Source organism: Crinia signifera, chromosome 1 (assembly GCF_055691185.1).
Source record: "Crinia signifera chromosome 1, ASM5569118v1, whole genome shotgun sequence".
Lineage (NCBI taxonomy): Eukaryota > Metazoa > Chordata > Amphibia > Anura > Myobatrachidae > Crinia > Crinia signifera.
This window is the reverse complement of record NC_139217.1, coordinates 48,457,463-48,478,741: the sequence shown is the minus strand read 5'-3', so window position 1 is coordinate 48,478,741 and position 21,279 is coordinate 48,457,463. Positions and strand designations below refer to the sequence as shown.

At 48.2% G+C, this 21,279-nt stretch overlaps 2 protein-coding genes across 5 annotated transcripts in view; one reads left to right on the top strand and one right to left on the bottom strand.

The window, feature by feature from the left end:
• The window catches only part of LOC146009661 (uncharacterized), a 29,493-nt gene extending 16,170 nt beyond the window's left edge, over window positions 1–13,323 (bottom strand). The window contains exons 1-4 of one of the 4 annotated variants that reach the window (XM_083150139.1): window positions 12,929–13,323; window positions 5,546–5,777; window positions 3,579–3,732; window positions 1,386–1,530 (exon numbers count right to left, since the gene is read on the bottom strand). In XM_083150139.1, the coding sequence (XP_083006265.1) occupies window positions 1,386–1,530; window positions 3,579–3,732; window positions 5,546–5,769 (523 nt within the window). In that variant the 5' untranslated portion in view covers window positions 5,770–5,777; window positions 12,929–13,323. Of the gene's footprint in view, window positions 1–1,385; window positions 1,531–3,578; window positions 3,733–5,545; window positions 5,778–7,551; window positions 8,003–10,166; window positions 10,256–12,928 lie in introns of those variants that run through there. The other 3 variants (XM_083150309.1, XM_083150178.1, XM_083150231.1) reach the window with 3 other exon arrangements.
• Window positions 13,324–13,789: 466 nt separating this feature from the next.
• On the top strand, window positions 13,790–20,487 carry TMEM129 (transmembrane protein 129, E3 ubiquitin ligase). Its single transcript, XM_083150442.1, has 4 exons — window positions 13,790–14,106; window positions 15,345–15,819; window positions 17,124–17,283; window positions 18,160–20,487. The coding sequence occupies exons 1-4, from the start codon at window positions 13,848–13,850 to the stop codon at window positions 18,406–18,408; spliced, it is 1,143 nt and encodes a 380-aa protein (XP_083006568.1). The 5' UTR covers window positions 13,790–13,847; the 3' UTR covers window positions 18,409–20,487.
• The last annotated feature ends 792 nt before the right edge of the window (window positions 20,488–21,279 follow it).

Genomic DNA, 21,279 nt, shown 5'->3' with positions numbered 1-21,279 from the left:
TTGCAACCCATTATATATAATCTATTACATTCACCAAACATGGGTGAACACAACAGGTGAAATAGTCTGCATCACTAGCCAGTTACACCTAACTCTACAAGGTACTAAACTAGACAGCTTTATTATAGTGAAAGCTATACAGCAGAAACATAGCAAACAGGGCCGGCACCACCACTAGGCAAGTCTAGGCATTTGCCTAGGGCGCCGGCCACTGGAGGGCGGCATTTCGCCCCCCATGCCACGGGGTACCTGTTGTGCCGTCTGGGGAGGAAGGGGTGTCTATTCCGGGATCTGACAGGAGCCTGCGCGGGTACCTGTCCTGCGACGCTTTGTGTATAAACCTGGCGGCGGCGGGGGTCCCTGCAGTGAATAATAAATAACTAGCTCTATCCGGCGGCGCGGGAAGCGCTTCTATTTTGAAAACACTGGCCGCACGCTGATTCAGCCAATCATCGTGCGGCAAGTGTTTTCAAAACAGATGCGCTTCCCGCCCGACCGCCGGATAGAGCTAGTTATTTATTATTATGCACTTAATTAAGCACTCCACCAGTGATTTGAAGGGAAAAAATAGGTTCTTTTAATAGCAGATTGCACATCGCAGTACACATGAGCGATTTGCACTGTACTGAGCGATCTGACTAGATTTATACTGCGTGCTTGAATGATCTAGCCTGGTGATAGCGACATGCGAGGCCGTGCATCGCTATGCTCCCTACACACAGAGCGATTTGTGCTTAATTTGTAAAGGTGCCCATACACGGTGCGACAGGGCAGTGCGATGAGATGCGCGCTCCTTTGCACATACCATCGCACAGCACATAAAGTCTGTGCAGCCCTTGCTTTTATTACTAGATCGCATCGTATCTAGAACAAAAAGCCTGGTGCTGTAGCACATGGTATGCTTTTTGTACTAGATGCTATGTAATCTAGTACTAAAAGCAGAGAGTTCATCGCACAGTGTATGGGCACCTTTAGCGATATAGTCAGATTGCTTAGTAAATAGGGCAGCTAGGTGTATAGGCCTATTGCTGTCTGGCTTTGTGTGTATAAGTGCACTATTATTGTCTGGCATCATATGTAAAAGGAGCGCTATTATTCTCTGACATCATATATATATATATAAGGAACTATATTGTCTAGCATGGTGTATAAGAGAGAATGGATTTTGTTTTGTAAAAAGTTACTTATTTGTGTTTTTGTTATTCTTGTTATTGCTGAATATTCTGTCTATATCATTATTTGGTGCTTTTATTGTGTTTTGCACAAAATAAAGCATTTATTTGTATGATGGAGGAGATAAGTCTGGGAAGGGGAGGAGCCAGGGCTGTGAAGGGGAGGGGTCAGGACTGAAGGGGGGAGGGTCAAGATTAAACAGTAAACCGCACCCGCGTCTAGATCCACCAATGCCCGTTCTCCTCGTAGCCAGCGAGCAAGTTGCATGTCCTCGGGCATAAGAGTCTCCCTTTTGGCATTGATGGCATGGCAGTTGGCATCTTCAAACAGACCCACCAGATACGCTTCACTGGCCTCCTGCAGGAAAGACACAACATTAATAAATGCACTAAAATACATACAAGGATGTTTTTCAAACTAAAGGCTGCTCTAGGAAATCATGAAGCCATTTTACAGCTCTAGAGAAACCATTTGACTGAGCAGAGAAAAAAAAAGCTATAGAAGAGAAAGCAAGCTACAGGAGCTTAGACAAAGGCCCTTATTCAGATCTGATCGCAGGACAAAACCATGTGCACTGCAGGTGGGGCAGATGTAACATGTGTAGAGAGAGTTACATTTGGGTGGGGTGTGTTGAAACTGAAATCTAAATTGCAGTGTAAAAATAATGCAGCCAGTATTTACCCTGCACAGAAACAAAATAACTCACACAAATCTAACTCTGCACACGTTGCATCTGCCCCCCTGCAGTGAAAATGGTTTTGTCCATTTTGAAAACAAATTTGTACTGTGATCAGATCTGAATAAGGGCCAAAATCCATAGGGCAGTATTCAATGAGAATTTTCTCCTTGCATGGCGAGAGTATTTTTTCTCTCGCCATGCACTCGCCGTGTTTTTACGGAGATTCTGCATGTTTGGAGATTGTCTGTCACGGGTCTTTAGACACTATTTAATGTTGCTGGGGCTCGTTGCCCCTCTCGGCGAATCTTAACCCCTGCAGCGGACGAGCGTCCGCTGCAGGGAGCCATGGAACGGTGGCAGGCAGGGAGATTAAAGTCTCCCTGCCTCCCCAGAACGTATGTGGAGGGGAGGAGGGCTCCCTGGGACCCAGGCAGCACAAGCTGCCCCCCCCCCCCCCCCCAGAGCCAGCAGGGAACCGGGTATATTCACTGCTCCCGATCGTGCATATGTAATGATCGGGTGCAGTGAATATATGAATATCTAATGAGCGGCTCTCGGCTCCGGCCCCCTGCTGGCTGTTATGTATATGCACATGAATAAAAATAGCATGCCCCTTCACAGAATAAAATTCCTGATTTTTTTACACCAAAATGTAAAAAAAAAACTTTTATTTTAAAAGTTCACATTCCACTTCTCCATGAAAAGATGGAGAATTGCTACATGGAGAGACGGCGAAAATCACTTAGAAAGATGGCGAAAATATCACATTGAATAGGGTGGTTCACTTTTTGAGACCAAAATTCTCCGTCCAACGCGAAAAGAGCACAAATTCGCCATAAAACACGGCAAATTTTTCTCATTGAATACTGCCCATAGACAGATCCGTTTGGGTGACCAAAAAAAAAGTTAGATCCCACAAAGAAAAAAAAAATAGATGAAAGCTCAATTTCAGCATCAGTTAGCAACTTTATTTTGCAGGTTACTTTCCTTTTTATACTGTGGATGTGCCATTGTGTGTCTTGTTCAGTGAACGGACATTGGGCCTTATTTACAAATTTGTTCTCAAAATGGGCAAAACCATGTGCACTGCAGGTGGGGCAGATGTACCATGTGCAGAGAGAGATAGATTTGGGTGAGTTATTTTGCTTCTGTGCAGGGTAAACACTGGCTGCATTATTTTTACACTGCAATTTAGATTTCAGTTTCAACACCCCCCCCCCCCCAACCAAATCTAACTCTCTCTGCAAGTGTTACATCTGCCCCACCTGCAGCGCACATGGTTTTGCTCATTTTGAGAACAAATTTGTGCTGCGATCAGATCTGAATAAGGGCCTTCATTTGTTGGAGGTAAAGCTAGATTTTCTATCACCGCTGCATAAATCTGCCCCTCAGCTTACAATCCAGGGCAACATTTACCAGGTATACAAACCCAATGCCACTATGGACAATGTATTACTCCCTGTGCATTTGCTCAGTCTTCGTATTTTAGTATTTAGAGCAGGGTTTCTCAAATGCAATAATGACACCCCAACAGTGCATGTTCTCTAAACAACCTAGCTGGTGCAGTCAATACAATTATCCTCAGACATTTTACCAAACATAAACTTGCCAAATTTGATAAACTACAGGTTAAGTACCAAAGGGATGGAGAAAAGATCAAAAGGCTCTATATAAGCAAAATAACTAGTATATAATTTTCACTTCACCAAGTGTCCCATATATGTACCTGCAATGCCCCAATAGCAGCACTCTCAAAACGCACATCAGTCTTGAAGTCCTGCGCAATCTCTCTCACCAGGCGCTGGAATGGAAGCTTCCGGATCAGTGGCTCGTTAGATTTCTGGTAAAGACGGATCTCTTTTAGCGAAACAGTTCCTGGCCTAGAAGAAGAATGACACAAGCATATTCTATATATATATGATTTTCTTGGTTCCATATATACACACATTGTAGCTTTAGTGCAATGACAGCTTCTCATGTAAGGAATGTGGTATGTGTTGCAAGACCCCTGTCACGACCACCATGGCTGCTACCCTGGCTCCCTGTGCTGTGCCTAGCTCTGGGCCCTGCAGCAGCGTGTCTCATACCCTGACGCTCACCTCCGCTCCGGTGCCTTGTGCTGGTGGGGTGCAGATGTCCGCACTGTCACCGCGTGGTGACAGTGGTACGCAATGCTCCGGTGCCACGCAGGACATGGGTGGTGTATGTGAGACGCCATGTGTGTCCGTTCCTGGATAGGCCTCTGGCTGGAAACGCCGGCAGACTGCGCAGCTGCGCACACTCAATGCCGGCTGGGTTCTGTCGCCTCCGCTGGCGGCCGCCATCTTTTTGTTTTCTGTATCCAGTACTGTATGGCTCCACCCCCGCCTGTCAAGTGGCTGTCCAATAGCCGCACAGCTCACTTCTTAAGTACTGACTGGCCGGACAGACCGGCAGTCAGTACAAGCCTTAGCATCATTGCTCACTCCTGGCTGTCTGTGGTGAATACTACAGTTCCTGCGCCTCTGGTGAAGTTCTACTCCACTCCTGCTGATCGTCTACTGCTACACCTGTATACCACGGAACGGAACCTCCTGCCACCTATACGGACTGGACAAGGTTAGCCCCCCAAGGGGGTATTATCTTTATCCTTAATCCTGACGGTTATTCTCCACGGTTACTCCTGGTTCTGCAGCTACGATCATATTCAGCAAGGACTCTCAGACTTCATCATCCAATCCTTCATCCAATCCTCATCCAATCATCCAATCCTTCATTCAATCATCCTCCAAGTATTCAACCTATTATTCAATCATCCAATTCTTCATCCAATCTGGAAACCAATCATCCAATTCTTCAACCAATCCTCCAATACTACTTTCAATTATCAAGCATCATCATCTTCTTCAATAGACTATTGCATTATTGACTTTTATCATTCCATAAACCTTCAGTATATTCTCGTGCCATCATTTACCATCTGTATTACAGTACCTTTAATAAATAAGGTTTATTTTACATAATTGTTTCCATCACTTCTGTCGTTAATGCAACATCCCTATATTAAAGCACCTAGCCTCCATTATACTTTAGCTGGTGCTTCACGAAATGTGACAACCCCTAAAGGTAAAGACATTATCCATAGTATTCACTATGTATTCGAAGCATAAAAAAAATAAAGTTTGTATACAGTTTTAGTCATTAGGGAGTTATACATGTCACCAAGAGAGGACGGAGATAAGGTTCCAATCAGTTTAAACATGTTGTGTTTAAAGGGAAAAAATAAATAAATAAGGAACTGATGGCTGGTAATTTCTATCTGGAAGGCTTAATACATAGACCCATAAGTGTTTAGACAGCCGCACTCAGCGCCTAGGCCCTTGGTGGCTAACCTTGACACTCCAGATGTTTTTAAACTACACATCCCAGCATGCTCTGCTTTAGTTTCGCTATTTTGGCCATGCTAAATCTGAAGCAGAGCATGCTGGGATGTGTAGTTTAAAAACATCTGGAGTGTCAAGGTTAGCCATCCAGGGCAATAGCCATTTCCCCTCTACATGAAGAGGAAGAAAAATGCCTCCTTACTTGGAGAGGAGCAGATATCATGGTCAGCCCAGTACACAGATCTTTCAGTTTATGTTGTCTGACCAACAAATAGCATAACTAAATCCATTACATAATTAGTAACTAAAGGAGCCAAGAACAGATACACACCTGTACCGATATGGCTTCTTCACACCACCAGAAGATGGCGCACTTTTCCGGGCTGCCTCTGTTGCCGGGTGTGGTATGTTTCTCTGACAGTCGGGATCCCGACAGTCATTATCCTGACGTCGGGATCCCGACTGCCCGGACTCAGACAGCGTGGCCAGCGCAAGCGGCTTTTGGGGCGCCTTTCCTTCAGTTGACTTACGAGGAGTCTGCTTTGTACGTACCATGATTTACCCTATTGAAGAATACAGATGCTATTAGTTATTACTCACTGGTCACTGTCTGCACATATTTTACAGCAGCAATGGACCCTGAAAGGGGCGGGGCTCTGACAAAATGTCAATTCTGAAGCTGGAAACTGGCCCGTGCCAGACTTCACTATGCGTGCAGGCCCATACACACTAGAAGATCTAAAATACATTGGGGAACAATCCCCTTGAGCAGACCATGAAGGCTTTGTACAGCCAGCCCACTGCATATAGCAGCGACCCTCGCCTTTTGACAGCCGCACTCACCGTTTCCAACTTGCTGGAAAAACAGGGAGGTGATAATGGCGAGTGCAGGGTGGCGGGGGTTGAGGTTTGTCAGTTGAATACTGACCTCCAAGCTGTGACGGTGAGCCATTGGCACTGCTAGCTAGGGTTGCCACCTCATCCCTTTAAAACTGGAGACATATTAATTACACAGGTTCTGTGGGTTTTTTTTTTTTTAAACAGCCATCAGACTTCATTCCAACTGTATTTTTTTAATCAGCCACAGAACCTGTGTAATTAATATGTCTCCAGTTTTAAAGGGATGAGGTGGCAACCCTACTGCTAGCCGTCAAAGCTCGCCAAAGAGAAGAAAAATAAAGTTTGAACTATTCCAAAAAAACCCACTGTTTTTGGAATAATTCGGATAACGGATATGCGGATACGGGATACTCAACCTGTACCATCAAACAAATAAAGTAATAATCGATGGTTATGAAACATGATGCGATGTCCATCCCTAGTGCAAACATTGGTGGCCAGTGGCCTATACAGTGTGCATGCATGCTTACACATTGGTGGGCAGAACAAACTATTAATAGATTAGTGGGTAGGGGAAGTAAAAAAATGGGTATTTGTGTATTAGTACGGCGCCCCTGATTTTGATAGAAGTGCATCTCATCACATCGCATGCAATATAGCGGCATGCGATGCGATTTTTAATTGTACAAGAACCCTGATGGGTGCTTCCAATGTTAAATGCACCCCCATTGTCAACGCCATCCCCCCTATCAATGCCATCCCGAAGCGTGGCGACCGCAGCTTTTCATATCCCCACTATCCACGTCGGTGTGGAGTTGATTTTAGATAGTGTGGTGAGCGCAGCGAACCATCAAGCCCAAAGCGTGGCGAGCGCAGCGAGCCCTGTGAGGGGCCGCGGATTTCTTTACATGTATTCCGCGTCCCCTCGCGGGGCTCACTGCGCTCGCAACACTATCTAAAATCAACTCCACGCCGATGTGGATAGTGGGGGTATGAAATAGTCGGACGACGTGTACCACCGCCCCTCGCGGGCTCGCTATGCTCGCCACGCTTCGAGTTGCTGTTGATAGTGGGGGTCGCGTTGACAATGGGGGTGCATTTAACATTGTAAGCATCCATTAGGGTGCTTGCACAATTAAAATCGCATCGCATCGCATGCCATTTGCTGGCATGCCATGATATGCAATATTTAATTGTACATTCCGGTTAATTTAACGCGAATATCGCATCGCATCCCATTGCATACCACTAAATAAGGTATGCGATGGGCGCCGTGATAATACACAAGTACCAAAAAAAGTAATAAATCATTGGTGGCCAGTACCCACACTATAAAAGTGTGTGGCTGTACTCCAGCTGTTGCCCCCCACTGGGAAATGGTGCGGGGGGAGAGACGGCAGAAGCAGCACAGCCAGAAAGACACAGGCCCCGTGCAATCAGTCACCGCTAATTTAATACATACACGCACAAGAGAGCTGCTGGGGTACTAATACTAACCGTATTATTTCTCCTGGTTGTAGAGATGGGTCGTTCGCGAATGAAACGGATCCCTTAAAAGCGTGAACCACTGATCCCAAGAAGGTGAATGGTCGTTCTTCAGTTTAGTTTTGTTTTCAATGCATTTGCCTGAGCTCAGCACTGCCACCTGTGGCAGCTGAGCTGTACTACGTGCAAAAATAATTTGGCAGTATTTAAAAAAAGTGTCAGGATAAATAGAAAAATGAGCAAAAATAACCGTTACCTGTGAGATTAATGTAGGAAATTTGCTTTATATTACTAGAATCAGTTAAAATGTAAATAAAAGGAACAGATCCTACACTAAGTATACTCAAACCATAAATAATACCCCTTTTACACCGCGAAAAAATCTGGGTCAGAGGCGGGTCAGACCCGGATCACCGGCAGTGTAAATGGGGTCAACCCGTGTCCATTTGAAAGGGACTTCGACCCAGGTTCTGACCTGGGTTGGACCCGGCTAGGACCTAGGTTGAGGCCGGTGTAAATGGCCCCAGCACGTGGAGGCAGCGGGGTCCCGCAGTGCAGGCGGTCCATCCAGCGTATGTTGAAGTCGCCGGTGGGGTCCCTCCAGCATATGGGAAGTAACCAGCGAGGGTCCCTATGGCGGATGGGAACTACTGCTACTATTACCCATCCGCCGCAGGGACCCCGCGGGTTACTTCCCATACACTGGAGCAGGGGTGGCCAACCGGTCAGAGGTAAAGAGCCGAAAAATATCGGTAGTCAAGCTAAAGAGCCGACATCATGCGCGCGGCAAAAAAAGGGGCGTAGTTTATTTTGACCCTTTGGGTGGGTGTGATACAAATATGCCTCCAATAGTGCAGTGCCATATATACATATGCCCCCAATAGTGCCAGATACACATATGCCCCACACGGTGCCTGGTATGTACCACACGGTGTCGGGTATGCCCCTATGGTGCCAGAAAACTGGTATGCCCCCACAGTGCAAATTTCCCAGCAGCAGCACTCACCGTTGTTGCTGCTGCTGCTGGGCGGGGAGAGGACAGTCTGGTGTCCCCCTGCAGTCCTCCTGTCATGTCACTGATGGGAGGAGAGCACAGCACACCGCGTGACTCCTAGTCCTTCCCCCCTCACTTCCCTGTGACTGGGCCGCCCACCAATCAAAGCTCACTGGCTGGCTCCTGATTGGCTGCTGGCCCACAAGCTCTGATTGGCGGACGGCCCAGTTACAAGGATGCACAGTAAGGGGTAGGAGAGATGCGCGATGCGTGCTCTCCTCCCCTCAGAAGGAGAAGGGATTCAGGGAACCGGCAGCAGGGGGGACTGGGACAGAAGGTGGGCGGCGGGCAGCAGTGGGAGCAGGAGCCTCACTTTACAAGGGGGAGAGCCGCATGAGGCTCAAGAGCCATGGGTTGGCCACCACTGCACTGGAGGGACCTCGCTGGCGACTTCCTATACGCTGGATGAACCCCCTGCCCGCCTGCACTGCCGGATCCCACTGCCTGGAGGCTGGACCCCGCCCTGGGGGGGTTTTGATGTGATGCTGCAGGGGGGTGATATGATGCTGCGGGGGGGTGATGTGATGCTGCAGGGGGAGTGACCATGTGCAGGGGGTTGGTGATGATGTGCAGGGGGTGATGTGAGGCTGCAGGGGGGTGATGTAATGCTGCAGGGGAGTGATGATGTGCAGGGGGGTGATATGATGCTGCGGGGGGGGGGGGGGGTGATGTGATGCTGCAGGAGGAGTGACCATGTGGAGGGGGTTGGTGATGATGTGCAGGGGGGTGATGTGAGGCTGCAGGGGGGGTGATGTAATGCTGCAGGGGAGTGATGATGTGCAGGGGAGTGATGATGTGCAGGGAGAGTGATGATGTGCAGGGGGAGTGACGATGTGCAGGGAGAGCGATGTGATGCTGCAGGGGGGGGTGATGTGATGCTTCAAGGGAGTGATGTGATGCTGCAGGGGGGTGATGATGTGCAGGGGGGGGTTGATGATGGTGCTAGGGGGGTGATGATGTGCAGGGGGGTTGGGTGGGATGTGGTGCTGCTGTTGCAGGCCATTTGTAATGACATCCACAAGGAAACACAGGGCTGACCCAGGTCCAGTGTAAATGGTGCAGACCCAGGTCGAATTGCTGTGTAAATGGGGTATGAAACATGGTCCGACCCTGGAAACACCTGTGTTCAAAGACCAGGGTCCGACCAGGGTTTTTTGGTGTAAAAGGGGGTATAACTGTCTCTTTTTTTCTCAAAGTGAGCCGTCCAAAAGATCAGGATCTTGTCACTGATCTATTAAAAATACGGGGGCGGGGCTTCGCGGGTGTCGGGGGCGGGGCTAAGCTCCGTTTCCCCGCTCCCCAGTGAAAAAGCGAAAACGAAACTTACTCCGGAGAATTTAGCATCTACCATCACAGGAGGTCGGTGTATAGCTTGTTCCACAGCCACCCAAAATCAGAGCCTAAGCCGACACATAGCGCTAGAAGTGACCCCGCGGGACCAGTCTACACCCGCAGCCGTATAGCGCTTCTCCGAGAGAGACACACTCACAGATACAGCTACCGCTCCCCTCTGCGCCTGTCACTCCCTGACCCCAATTACACCATCACTTCCCGCTGTTTCCCGTACACATACCTCTTAGGTTTCTGTTGTCACCCGCAGCTGCTGCTCAAGCCTCAGTCACCACCAAAGCTTGTCTGCCTATATCAGGCATGTCCAAACTGCGGCCCTCCAGCTGTTGTGAAACTACACATCTCAGCATGCCTTGCAATCATTTTAGCATTCCCTAATAGCAAACTGTGGCAAGGCATGATGGGACTTGTAGTTTCACAACATCTGGAGGGCCATAGTTTGGACATGCCTGGCCTATATATATATACCGTGTTGACACCACTGACTCCGGAACGCCCCCAGTGGTTGTTGTGCGCAATCGGAGTCGACTACTCAACGTCTAACCGCTTCCTTCTCAGATGGTGTGTTCAATATGATGAATAGATTAATCAATTCACATTGATGTTGTGGCTGTCAGTGACCATCGATGGTCATCTAAGCACTGTATATCAGGGCACCATCGATGGTTTAGACCATCGATTGACACCCCCTGTTCTCTTCTTTCTGGGAATGGCTCATTTATTCTTTCTGTGCCATCGATGGATGACACTCATCTTGTTCTCTCCCATTGATGGCAAAATCATTCGGCATCGGACATAAACCAACGATGATTGTGCATTAACGATGTTCGATGGTCACCCCTACGTCTTTCTCCCCCTATTTTCTAGTCAGTAGAGCATGTTGTGTGACACTAATGGGGAAATACATTGCAGACGTTTCCCTATCTTAAGGAATCTATTCAGGATTTTTCCCTGGAACTTTATGCCCCCATCATCCAATATTGATGTAATTTACTTTATTATAGCGCTCAGTGTTAACAGTTTGCAATAACAAGGAATCTTTGATCTCTAAAATGTATCATAGCTGAGTGTCAGGGTCAGAAAGGAGCCGGTCCTGGCTGTCAGTAAGAAGTAAAGTCATCACATATGCATTGTGCAATCACGTTAGCTCCTGCATCCTGCTGCGCTTCTCCATGTAGCCGTTCTTTGCCCATATTGAAGCAGACGTCAATCTATGGCAATTTGCCCAAAGGCTAAAGTGGCTGTAGGTTGTCTACGGGGGAATGCTACGCAAATGGGGGATTGCTGCAAATTCCTCCACTAACACCTGAATTTCCCCCTAGATAGGGATACGTAATATTCATGGGTACCACTGGCGTAGCAATAGCCCCCACAGACCTCGCTGTTGCTTGGGATGCGCTGGGTGGTATGTGGGCGCTGCGAGGGTGAGTTCTACAACCTTACTGGGACCTGCAAATGCTTGTTTGTGTTCCTGTTGTGCCTGCCCTCTTTGAAAATGTCCCTCCCAAAATGGCTGCCACCTCACAGAAGACAGTTATTAAGGATGCTAGAGGAGGTGACGGCCATTTTGGGAGATACATTTTTAATGGGAGCAGGTGTGACAGGCCCGGCGGCATCAGCGTCTGGAGGGGGAGGTAATCCATTGACAACAGGTAGAACCTCTGTGGGGATACGGTTGATGATGGTCGACAGTCATTAGGTCGACACCCTTAGGTTGACATGGGAAAATGTTGACATGGGTTTAGGTTGACATAGGAAAAGGTCGACATGCCCGAAGCATTGCAAGTGCAGTGAGGGGATGCGGTGCACTTTAAACTGTGTCCACGTCGACTGTGTTGACATTCAGGTAAAAAACAGTGAAAAACCCCATGTCGACCTTTTGACTGTCAACCTAGACATTGTCAAACAAATGACCTTTCGACCTAGAACCATGTCGACCTAGACACATGTCGACATTTTCCCATGTCGACCTAATGGTGTCGATGTAATGACTGTCGGCCATCATGCTGTAGACCAAATTATCCCAACCCCCTCTGTGTCAATGAGCACAATTCAGATGAATTTGCACGCCGGACGATTATCGTTAGTGGCCGCAATATGTGTGCGCTACGCCTCCCAGCGATTAAATCCTGCCTTTTCTATTCGCAAGCGGTGATTGACAGGAAGTAGGCTTCTGTGGCTGGTAACCGCCCATTTCATGGGAGTGCCAAGAAAACACAGACATGCCAAGGAACACACTGGGAGTGTCATGGAAACCGCAGGTGCACCTAAGTGTTCTAGGGGAGGGTGTGTAACATCAGCAACAGGCCGGATATGCCTGTTTTCATCGCAGCTGCCGAGTAAAGAGGGATACACACAGTGTGAAGAGGCAGCTGGATCATTTTGACTATGGCAAATTTGACTATGGCCCTGGCCAATTTTGAATGTCGGCAGGGGTCGGTGTGACCAAATGACACGTTCGCATCATTGTAGCTCCACCCCCTGCTGTGCAATGCATGGAACACCGGCATTGCACGGTGGGTGTGTGGCCACAAAGACGCGTTCACACTGGCCTCGCCCCCAAAATGTCAAAATGTACTTTGAGGCACTGATATTTCCTATCACACATTTATAGTGTTTTTGTTTTTTGAGGCACCACTACTGAGTGCCTGCAGCATTCCTTCCCTTCACTAAATGTTATCACACTTCCAGCCTGTCACTTACTGAGACACCCATCTCTCCTCCTATCTGCTGCCCCCAAACTGAGGGCTTAGTACCCTTCAGCCAGCCATGGATGGAAGTGTCACCAGAAACAGCTGATTTCTATTCAATGGATGACCATCGATGTTTTTACATATCGATGGTCATCCATTCTGTTTGATTGGCCTGAGAGCCAATCAAAATACGGGGGCGGAGCTTCGCGGGTGTCGGGGGCGGGGCTAAGCTCAGTTTCCCAGCTCCTCAGTGAAAAAGCGAAAACGAAACTTATGTTTCCCGTACACATACCTCTTAGGTTTCTGTTGTCACTCGCAGCTGCTGCTCAAGCCTCACTCACCACCAAAGCTTGTCTGCCTATATATATACCGTGTTGACACCACTGACTCCGGAACGCCCCCAGTGGTTGTTGTGCGCAATCGGAGTCGATTACTCAACGTCTAACCGCTTCCTTCTCAGATGGTGTGTTCGATATGAATAGATGAATCAATTCACATTGATGTTGTGGCTGTCAGTGACCATCGAAGGTCATCTAAGCACTGTATAAAAGGGCACCATCGATGGTTTAGACCATCGATTGACACCCCCTGTTCTCTTCTTTGTGGGAATGGCTCGTTTATTCTTTCTGTGCAATCGATGGATGACACTCATCTTGTTCTCTCCCATTGATGGCAAAATCATTCGACATCGGACATAAACCAACGATGATTGTGCATTAACGATGTTCGATGGTCATTCCCTACTCTTTCCCCCTATTTTCTAGTCAGTAGAGCATGTTGTGTGACACTAATGGAGACATACATTGCAGACGTTTCTCTATCTTAAGGAATCTATTCAGATTTTTTCCCTGGAACTTTATGCCCCCATCATCCAATATTGATGTAATTTACTTTATTATAGCGCTCAGTGTTAACAGTTTGCAATAACAAGGAATCTTTGATCTCTAGATGTATCATAGCTGAGTCTCAGGGCTGTTTCACACGCCGTGCCTCACACAGTAGTGACATATAGCATGAAGAGATAAAGTGGAAAGCAATAAATCACTAACCAATCAGTCTCATGGTCAAGGCTGCTTCGGGAATGTCAGCTGGCAACTGATTGGTTAGTGCTTTACAGATGTTTCCCCTTTGTGGCAGGCACTGTGTGCACCACGTGTGGACGCCACAGCTAGACGCCGTCACCGTGGTTACTAGGAGCGGACTACATCCCCATGATCCATAGCGCCGGGCCGGGCGGAAGTGCCCGGTGCCTGCCCACATCAGCCATGGAGAGCCCTGCTGCTACCTTCACTTTAGCTTACGTGGTGTTCGCGGTGTGCTTTGTTTTCACCCCCAATGAGTTCCACTCGGCCGGCATTACGGTGCAGAACCTGTTGTCTGGCTGGCTGGGGAGCGAGGACGTGTCATTTATCCAGCACCACATACGGAGGACCACGGCCACGGTGCTGCTGCACTCCCTGCTGCCCCTGGGTGAGCTGAGCCGTGTCCTGCTGCCCTTCCCCTGGTCACCCGTGTAGTGTAATCTGCTGCCCATGCCCTAATCACCAGTGACACGCATCTGCTCTTTCTTCGGTCCCCCATGCAGTTCCATCTGCTACCCTTTCCACCTGCGCTGTGTCTGGCGCATTCCCTTACCTGTTCACCTGTGCTGTGCCCAGTGCCTGCCCTTCCCTGGTCACCTATGCTGTGCCTGTTACCTGCCCTACTGTCCTTTTCCTGGTCACCAATGCTCCGCTGTCTGCTGCCCTTTCCCTTAGTTGCCCATGCTGTGTCTCCTGGTGCCCTTGTCTCCAGTCGCCCGTGCTGGTTTGCCCATTCCCCGGTCGCCCGTGCTGGTTTGCCCATTCCCCGGTCGCCCGTGCTGGTTTGCCTATTCCCCGGTCGCCCGTGCTGGTTTGCCCATTCCCCGGTCGCCCGTGCTGGTTTGCCCATTCCCCGGTCGCCCGTGCTGGTTTGCCCATTCCCCGGTCGCCCGTGCTGGTTTGCCCATTCCCCGGTCGCCCGTGCTGGTTTGCCCATTCCCCTGTCGCCCGCGCTGTGCCGCCCTTTCCCCGGTCGCCCGCGCTGTGCCGCCCTTTCCCCGGTCGACCGCGCTGTGCCGCCCTTTCCCCGGTCGACCGCGCTGTGCCGCCCTTTCCCCGGTCGACCGCGCTGTGCCGCCCTTTCCCCGGTCGACAGCGCTGTGCCGCCCTTTCCCCGGTCGACAGCGCTGTGCCGCCCTTTCCCCGGTCGACAGCGCTGTGCCGCCCATTTTTCCAGTCGCCCATGCTGTGCCATCAGTTTTTAAACACATTATGCCTGGATCAGTGGCATATTTATAATGGCTGCACCCATTTTTTTAATACTTACCCTCCAAAATACAGCAGCGGCTGCAGAAGTCTCCAGAAAAATGGCGCGGCGTCCATTTTTTACCAGTGATATGCGCAAATGCAGTGGAGTATGAGTGCTCTAGTGCTCAGACTCCACAACGGTGCATTACTGCTTACTGAGACCCCATCTCTCCTATCTACTGCCCCCAAACTGAGGGCTAGTACCCTTCTGCCAGCCATGGCTGGAAGTGTCACCAGAAACAGCTGATTTGGGCTATGCAATTTGGAGTATGGCAGTACATGATGAAAACATAGCTGGAATATGCCATGCCTTTATGTATTTTTTTTTTATATTGTTCTTTTATAAAAGCAGTAATATGATTTTCCTTTTGTCTGCAGGCTATTACTTTGGGATGTGTTTTGCAGCCCCTGAGAAAAAGCTCTATTACTTCTACTCTGCTAGTGATGGCTGGAAAGTGTACATCTTGATTGCTGTTACCCTTCCAATGATCACAAGCCTCCTCACCCTCTACTGGTCACAGAAGAGGTGGAGCAATCACCCTTTATCACGGCTGCTGTCCTACCATGCGCTACCACGTTCTGGCTGGTGGGTGGTGGCCTCTTCTATCAACACTGAGTTCCGGAGAATCGACAAGTTTGCAACTGGGGTGCCCGGAGCCAGAGTCATTGTCACTGACACATGGGTGATGAAAGTGACCACTTATAGGGTTTATGTGGCCCAGCAACAAGACATTCACCTTACAGTCACTGAATCCAGGCAGCATGAACTGTCCCCTGAAGCCAACACCCCTGTCCAGTTTATTACAATCCGGGTGGCCAGCATTAATCCCAAAGTTAGGCCTTTCGATATCAGGTAAATAAGGTTTTGCTGTAAGTGCTCTTAGTGTACTGTTATTTTAATTGCACGTTTAGCCATACCTGGATAGATAATAAATGCTGAAATTAAAATAAGGGTTTAAATGGAAAAATGAAAGTCACAAAACATTTAAAAAACATTAGAGACCCCAAGTTCATATGCACCAAAACTATTTACTTGCCTGTGCCTATAGCAACTATTTTTGCACTTCCTGATCTTTGCTCTTAGGTGGCACAGCTTGAAAGGAGGGCATGCAAGCATGGGCAAAGTACCGTAAGGGCATGTTTGCGCAAATGTGTCCCATGCTGCCCTGGTTAGTAGGAGGCTTATTTAAAAGTAGTTGACCCTGTTCATTCTAGCACCCGCCATATTTGAAAACCCATGCAGTTCCACTTCCCTGCCTGGGGTGTCGCTGTCTGCTGTAGTGCCTCTAGCACAGTGTGGTCTATATATCAGCATTGATATGCAAACCAGATCTGTGTTAGAAACCCCACAGCAGACAGCGACACCCCAGGCAGGGAAGAGGAACTGCATGAGTTTTCAAATATGGTGGGGGCTAGAATGAACAGTACTTCTAATTGTCTGAGAACGTCTTTATCCCACCCACTGATACTTAAAATAGTTTGGCTGCTGTAACCATAGTTTTTGCTTCACTCATGACGTTGAGCCTGATGCAGGCCTGCTCAATGTGCTGCCAGTGTTCGGAAGCCCAGCGATCGGGACAACGCTCCCCCACCAGCCTGTCCCCTCGCCCCTATGCACATGGCTGCGAATGTGTCCGCAGCCACATGCACTGGGAAATCCATTTGGAAATATTCACCATTGAATGTATCTATTATATTCTAGCATCAGCCCTTCCTCAATGACGGTCACCTGTCAATCACCGTGCGTACAGCCAGCGAAGATGCTGGTTTTCTTCGCACGGAGGTACGTGCAATAGTTCCATAATCATTCGGGCTGCAAATTCACTGCCGAGCAAACGGGGTCTTAATCGGGCATTTACTGCTGCCACTACTGAGCCACACCAGGAGCCGGGTTCCGCAGCCATGCGGGATGCCAGCCAAAGTCCAATTGCAGTTGAGAGAGGATCTACTTGTAGTGGTCATTCATCTAGCACTGTCTATACAATTACAATTAGGAACTGATTGGAGAATTTGCCCATAGCTGCCACTATCTCTCGTTGAGGTTTGATACATCTTCCCTCTGTAACAGTTCTTTCTAGGTGCCTTGTTTTGGAAAGGAAGTGCTTTTTACCACTGCTTTTTGCCATTTACTTTAGTAATCACTGATTTCATCTGCAGGTTAAATTCAACAGAATATGGGGAGCTGAGGGAGAAGCTTCACGCCCCTATACGGAACGCAGCCAATGTCGTCATCCATCAGACCCTGAGTGATATCTTCCTGGAGACCTTCCGATCTGTTGTGGAAGCCAATCAGTCCTACGAGCTGCCTAGCAACCAGGTGATAAGTATATCCTCCCCCGAGTCATGGAAATGCTGCTTGGTAGAATGTGCTCCCGCTGTATTTAGAGACTCACCGGTCTCCTTTTACAAGGGTCACGGCGTGGCTGTACGGGCGGTCGGCGGATCGCCCAAACACACAGAACAATGCATTGATATATCTTTAGATCTATCTGGCATCGGCTGAGTTGCACAGCTGACGTGATATATCTGCGAAGGACGCCGTTCACAGATATATCGCTCGTACACTCTCTCTGATGGTGCATCGATATGTCAGCCGGTGTGTATGCACCTTATCGTTCCAGGTATGATGAAAGCCAGGCTTGTGCACAGGTGATTTACTAAGTACCTTAGTTATTTTGATTTAACAGCCTGGATATCACTAAATCCTACACCACAAGTTCTCAAACTCGGTCCTATTTCCTCTTATTCCCTTAAACATAGCCAACACATAAAATGCTTTATTGAAACTGTAAAATTGTAATCAATACATTGTATATACGGAGTCGCTGAAAATATGTTTCAGCGACTCTAATAAAGATCTATTTTGGGTGGGATACTATGCTGCCCAAGTTCGGCGGTAGTGTCATGTTTTTAAAGGGGCAATGGCTTACAAGGTATGTTTTGCCTTGTAAGTGATTGCCGCTTTAAAAATAAAAACATCCACGTTCTGCCGGCATCTCGCATTGTACCTCCCAAAACTCTGCAGGAGGTATTAGTGGGAACGTTGTTTCTTGTGGCTGAGCTCACTAATTGTAAGAGACTAGTGTACTCTAGAGCAGGGATGGCCAAACCTGTCCCCAAGATCATCCTCTTACCATTCGTTATTCTAGTACTACTTATACATGTAACAGGCCTGCAATAAATGTCTTCACAGGAACTGGAGACCTGCATTGGCTGCATGCAGACTAACGCCAACATCAAGCTAATAAAATATTGCCAGGATCCCAATGAAGGAGAATGCCAGCAGTGTTACTGCAGACCCATGTGGTGCCTTACCTGTATGGGGAAGTGGTTTGCCAGTCGCCAGGACCAGCAGCACCCAGAGACCTGGCTGTCAAGCCAAGTGCCTTGCCCCACTTGCCGAGCCAAATTCTGCATCGTCGATGTCTGCATCATACGGTGACTCCTCAGCGCTTTCCGGGAGTCTTTCTGTTCCGGGCTTGTTCTGTTCCGGACTTGTTCTGTAAGCCAAAGTGTTCCCCAAAGTAGAATGAGCCCTGATGGGGTTTTCACATGCAGTATGTATGTATGGATTCGAGTTTTTCTCAGGCCATGTGTGTAAAGATAAAGCTGCGTGAAGGATTGTAGCCGGCTTTTCTACTAATCTTTAACGGATGTTGCCACATCTCCAGATTCAGGTTTTTATAGAACTTCATCTACGAGGGGGATTTCTAGATTGTTTTCCCAAGTATAAGAGCCCTTTTCTAGCCAGAGCCTGGCACAGATTACCCTTGCAGCATAATGTATATGGTGGGACAGCTCTAGAACTCCTATACAGTCTCTCTCTGTATACAGAGCTGCTCAGTATAATAATCGGAAGCAATCGGTCACAATATGATTTTAGGTACAGGTAGGTTATACCACGGTCTTTATAGTATAAATCTGATTTATTTTGCTGCACAGCAGTTGGTGATTTAAGCGGTAATTAGGGATACAAAGCAGTTGCTGAAAACAAGCAATCCATGTTTTCAGGTTAGGCCTTGGGAGCCTGTGAACTGTAGTCCACTTTTGAATATATTGTTTGGCAGTTGTGATTTGTGTTTATGATACATAATGAATTCTTCAGCATTTTCAGTATGTTCCTGTGATCACACAGTAAACAGAACACTTGTATACCCGTAATATCCCAACGGAATATGGGACGTACCCCTGGATTTACGAGTGACTCTGCAATAGTACAAGTTCCGCTGGGCTGAGTGCCCACTTACTACGATGTTCTCTTTTACATCAATGCTGGATACTGAACATGGACCTAGAAAGGGCAGCAGGGTCCAGCCTAGGTGGCCGCTCCCTTGGCCTAGTAAGGACTCCGCTGCGTTTCCTGTCCCTGTGTCACATCTCTCCCATATAAGGATCTCGGAAACTCTTTCAGGAGAGACCCTCATTATAAAAGTGAACTTGCTGTTTTGGGAATGGCCTCCCACTTTTTCCGTTGTGAGGTTTGGTTGATGGACTTTGTGAGGGGGTTTGGGGTACAATTTTTTTTTATTGATTTAGATTTAAATGTATTACTCCATTTAATGTATTAAACAAAATAAATATTTTAATATTTTTTTCTCTTCATAAGCTATGTATGTGAACTAATGATAATACTCTACACAAGTGGTTCCCAACCCTGGTCCTCAAGTACCCCCAACAGTGCACGTTTTCCAGGTCACCCTGCAGGTGCACTCATTTTTCAGACACTTTTGAAAAGATCCACAGGTGGAGCTAATTATAGCACTTGTGATTCTGTGTGGAGACCTGCAAAACATGCACTGTTGGGGGTACCAGGGTTGGGAACCACTGCTCTACACCCTACAAAACAACTGGTGCAGGTTTGCCTTTAGGAACACATCCCACCCAGCCAAAGGGTCATGAGGACTTCACATTAGTGGCGGGTGAGGCTGGTCCTTAACAGGGTTCGGAATGATATGCCGGCGGTCGAAATACTGACGCCGGAATCCCGACCACCGCAATGCCGACGGGGGGGGTGTGGTGTGTGTGGATCCCCCCCCCCGTCCCCTTGCGAGCTTGCTGTGATCGACACGCAGTGGGCCCAGTGCCTCGCTGTGCTCGGCACACTATTTTATTCTCTGTCGTGGACACCCATGGAACGACAAAGTGCCGGCATTGCGGCGGTCCGGATTCCGACCACCGGCATATTGACCGCATCCCCCTTAACACAGCGGGTACCCCACACTCTGTATTACACAGCTGAATGTGATCACTGTGGTTGCTATGGAGACCTGACAGTCATTATATTGTCAGGAAAAAAAGGAAAAAAGTATTCCCGTTTGGGGCACTCTGGGTCAGTTTGTCGTAATGTGTTACTTATTATTGTTTACGCATTAATGAAGTGTCCCAAGAAAAATAAACACAAAACATAACTTTTATTGTTTCACATTTTAAAACTGCAGAATATTTAAGAACACAAGTGAAAGTGATATCTGTGAAGAATAACAAAGTGCAATACACCCAATAATAAAATATATTAAAACAAGTCCGCGATGTGTGACTAGTATTTCAGGACATCTGTGTCCGTAGTTTTAATACTACATAATTAAGAGTTAACTTTAGGGCTAGTCTGTGGTATAGAATCCATTCTATAGGGACATATACAAATGACATTGATTCTGCTGATTTGTTAAGTAATGGGTATTACCTGGTATTTCTCTCTCATCTCCTATATATTTGGCTACATCTGTCACTCAAAGTGGGTGTCTGTGTCTATAACGCTCTGTTCCTGGACTTTCCTCTTAATGTGTGATTGCCTTCATCTGTGCTGAACACCTTTCTGAGAAATTAACCTGTTTAAAACAGGTGATGGCAATCATACATTAAGGGGAAGTCTAGAAACAGAGCATTGTGTCCCTCCTGGAGAGGGTCATGTTGGGAGGTATGTGACAGAGAACCAGCCCAGTGAGCCCACAGACAGTGCCAGACACCCACTGCCTTCCCATGTTGCCCAGCACTGCTACTCCACAGCCACCAGGTGAGCGCCCCCCTCCCGCGATTTGCGGCAAAACCTCCCCCCCACGCGCCCCCCCCCTCCCGCGATTTGCGGCAAAAATACCCGCTCCCCCGCGACCCCCCCTACCGCGATTCGCAGCAAAAACACCCCCGCGACCCCCCCTCCCGCGATTCGCTGCAAAAATAACCCCCCCACGACCCCTCCCGCAATTCGCGGCATAACCACCACCCCGCGACCCCCCCCTCCCGCGAATCGCGGCAAACCCTCCCCCGTGACCCCCCCCCCGATTCGCGGAAAAAACACCCCCATCCGCGACCTCCC

Coding starts and splice junctions, on each gene's coding strand:
- TMEM129 (XM_083150442.1), top strand. CDS start 13,848: ATGATCCATAGCGCCGGGCCGGGCGGAAGTGCCCGGTGCCTGCCCACA. Junction 14,107..15,344: donor GCACTCCCTGCTGCCCCTGG/GTGAGCTGAGCC, acceptor TTTTGTCTGCAG/GCTATTACTTTGGGATGTGT. Junction 17,284..18,159: donor ACGAGCTGCCTAGCAACCAG/GTGATAAGTATA, acceptor ATGTCTTCACAG/GAACTGGAGACCTGCATTGG.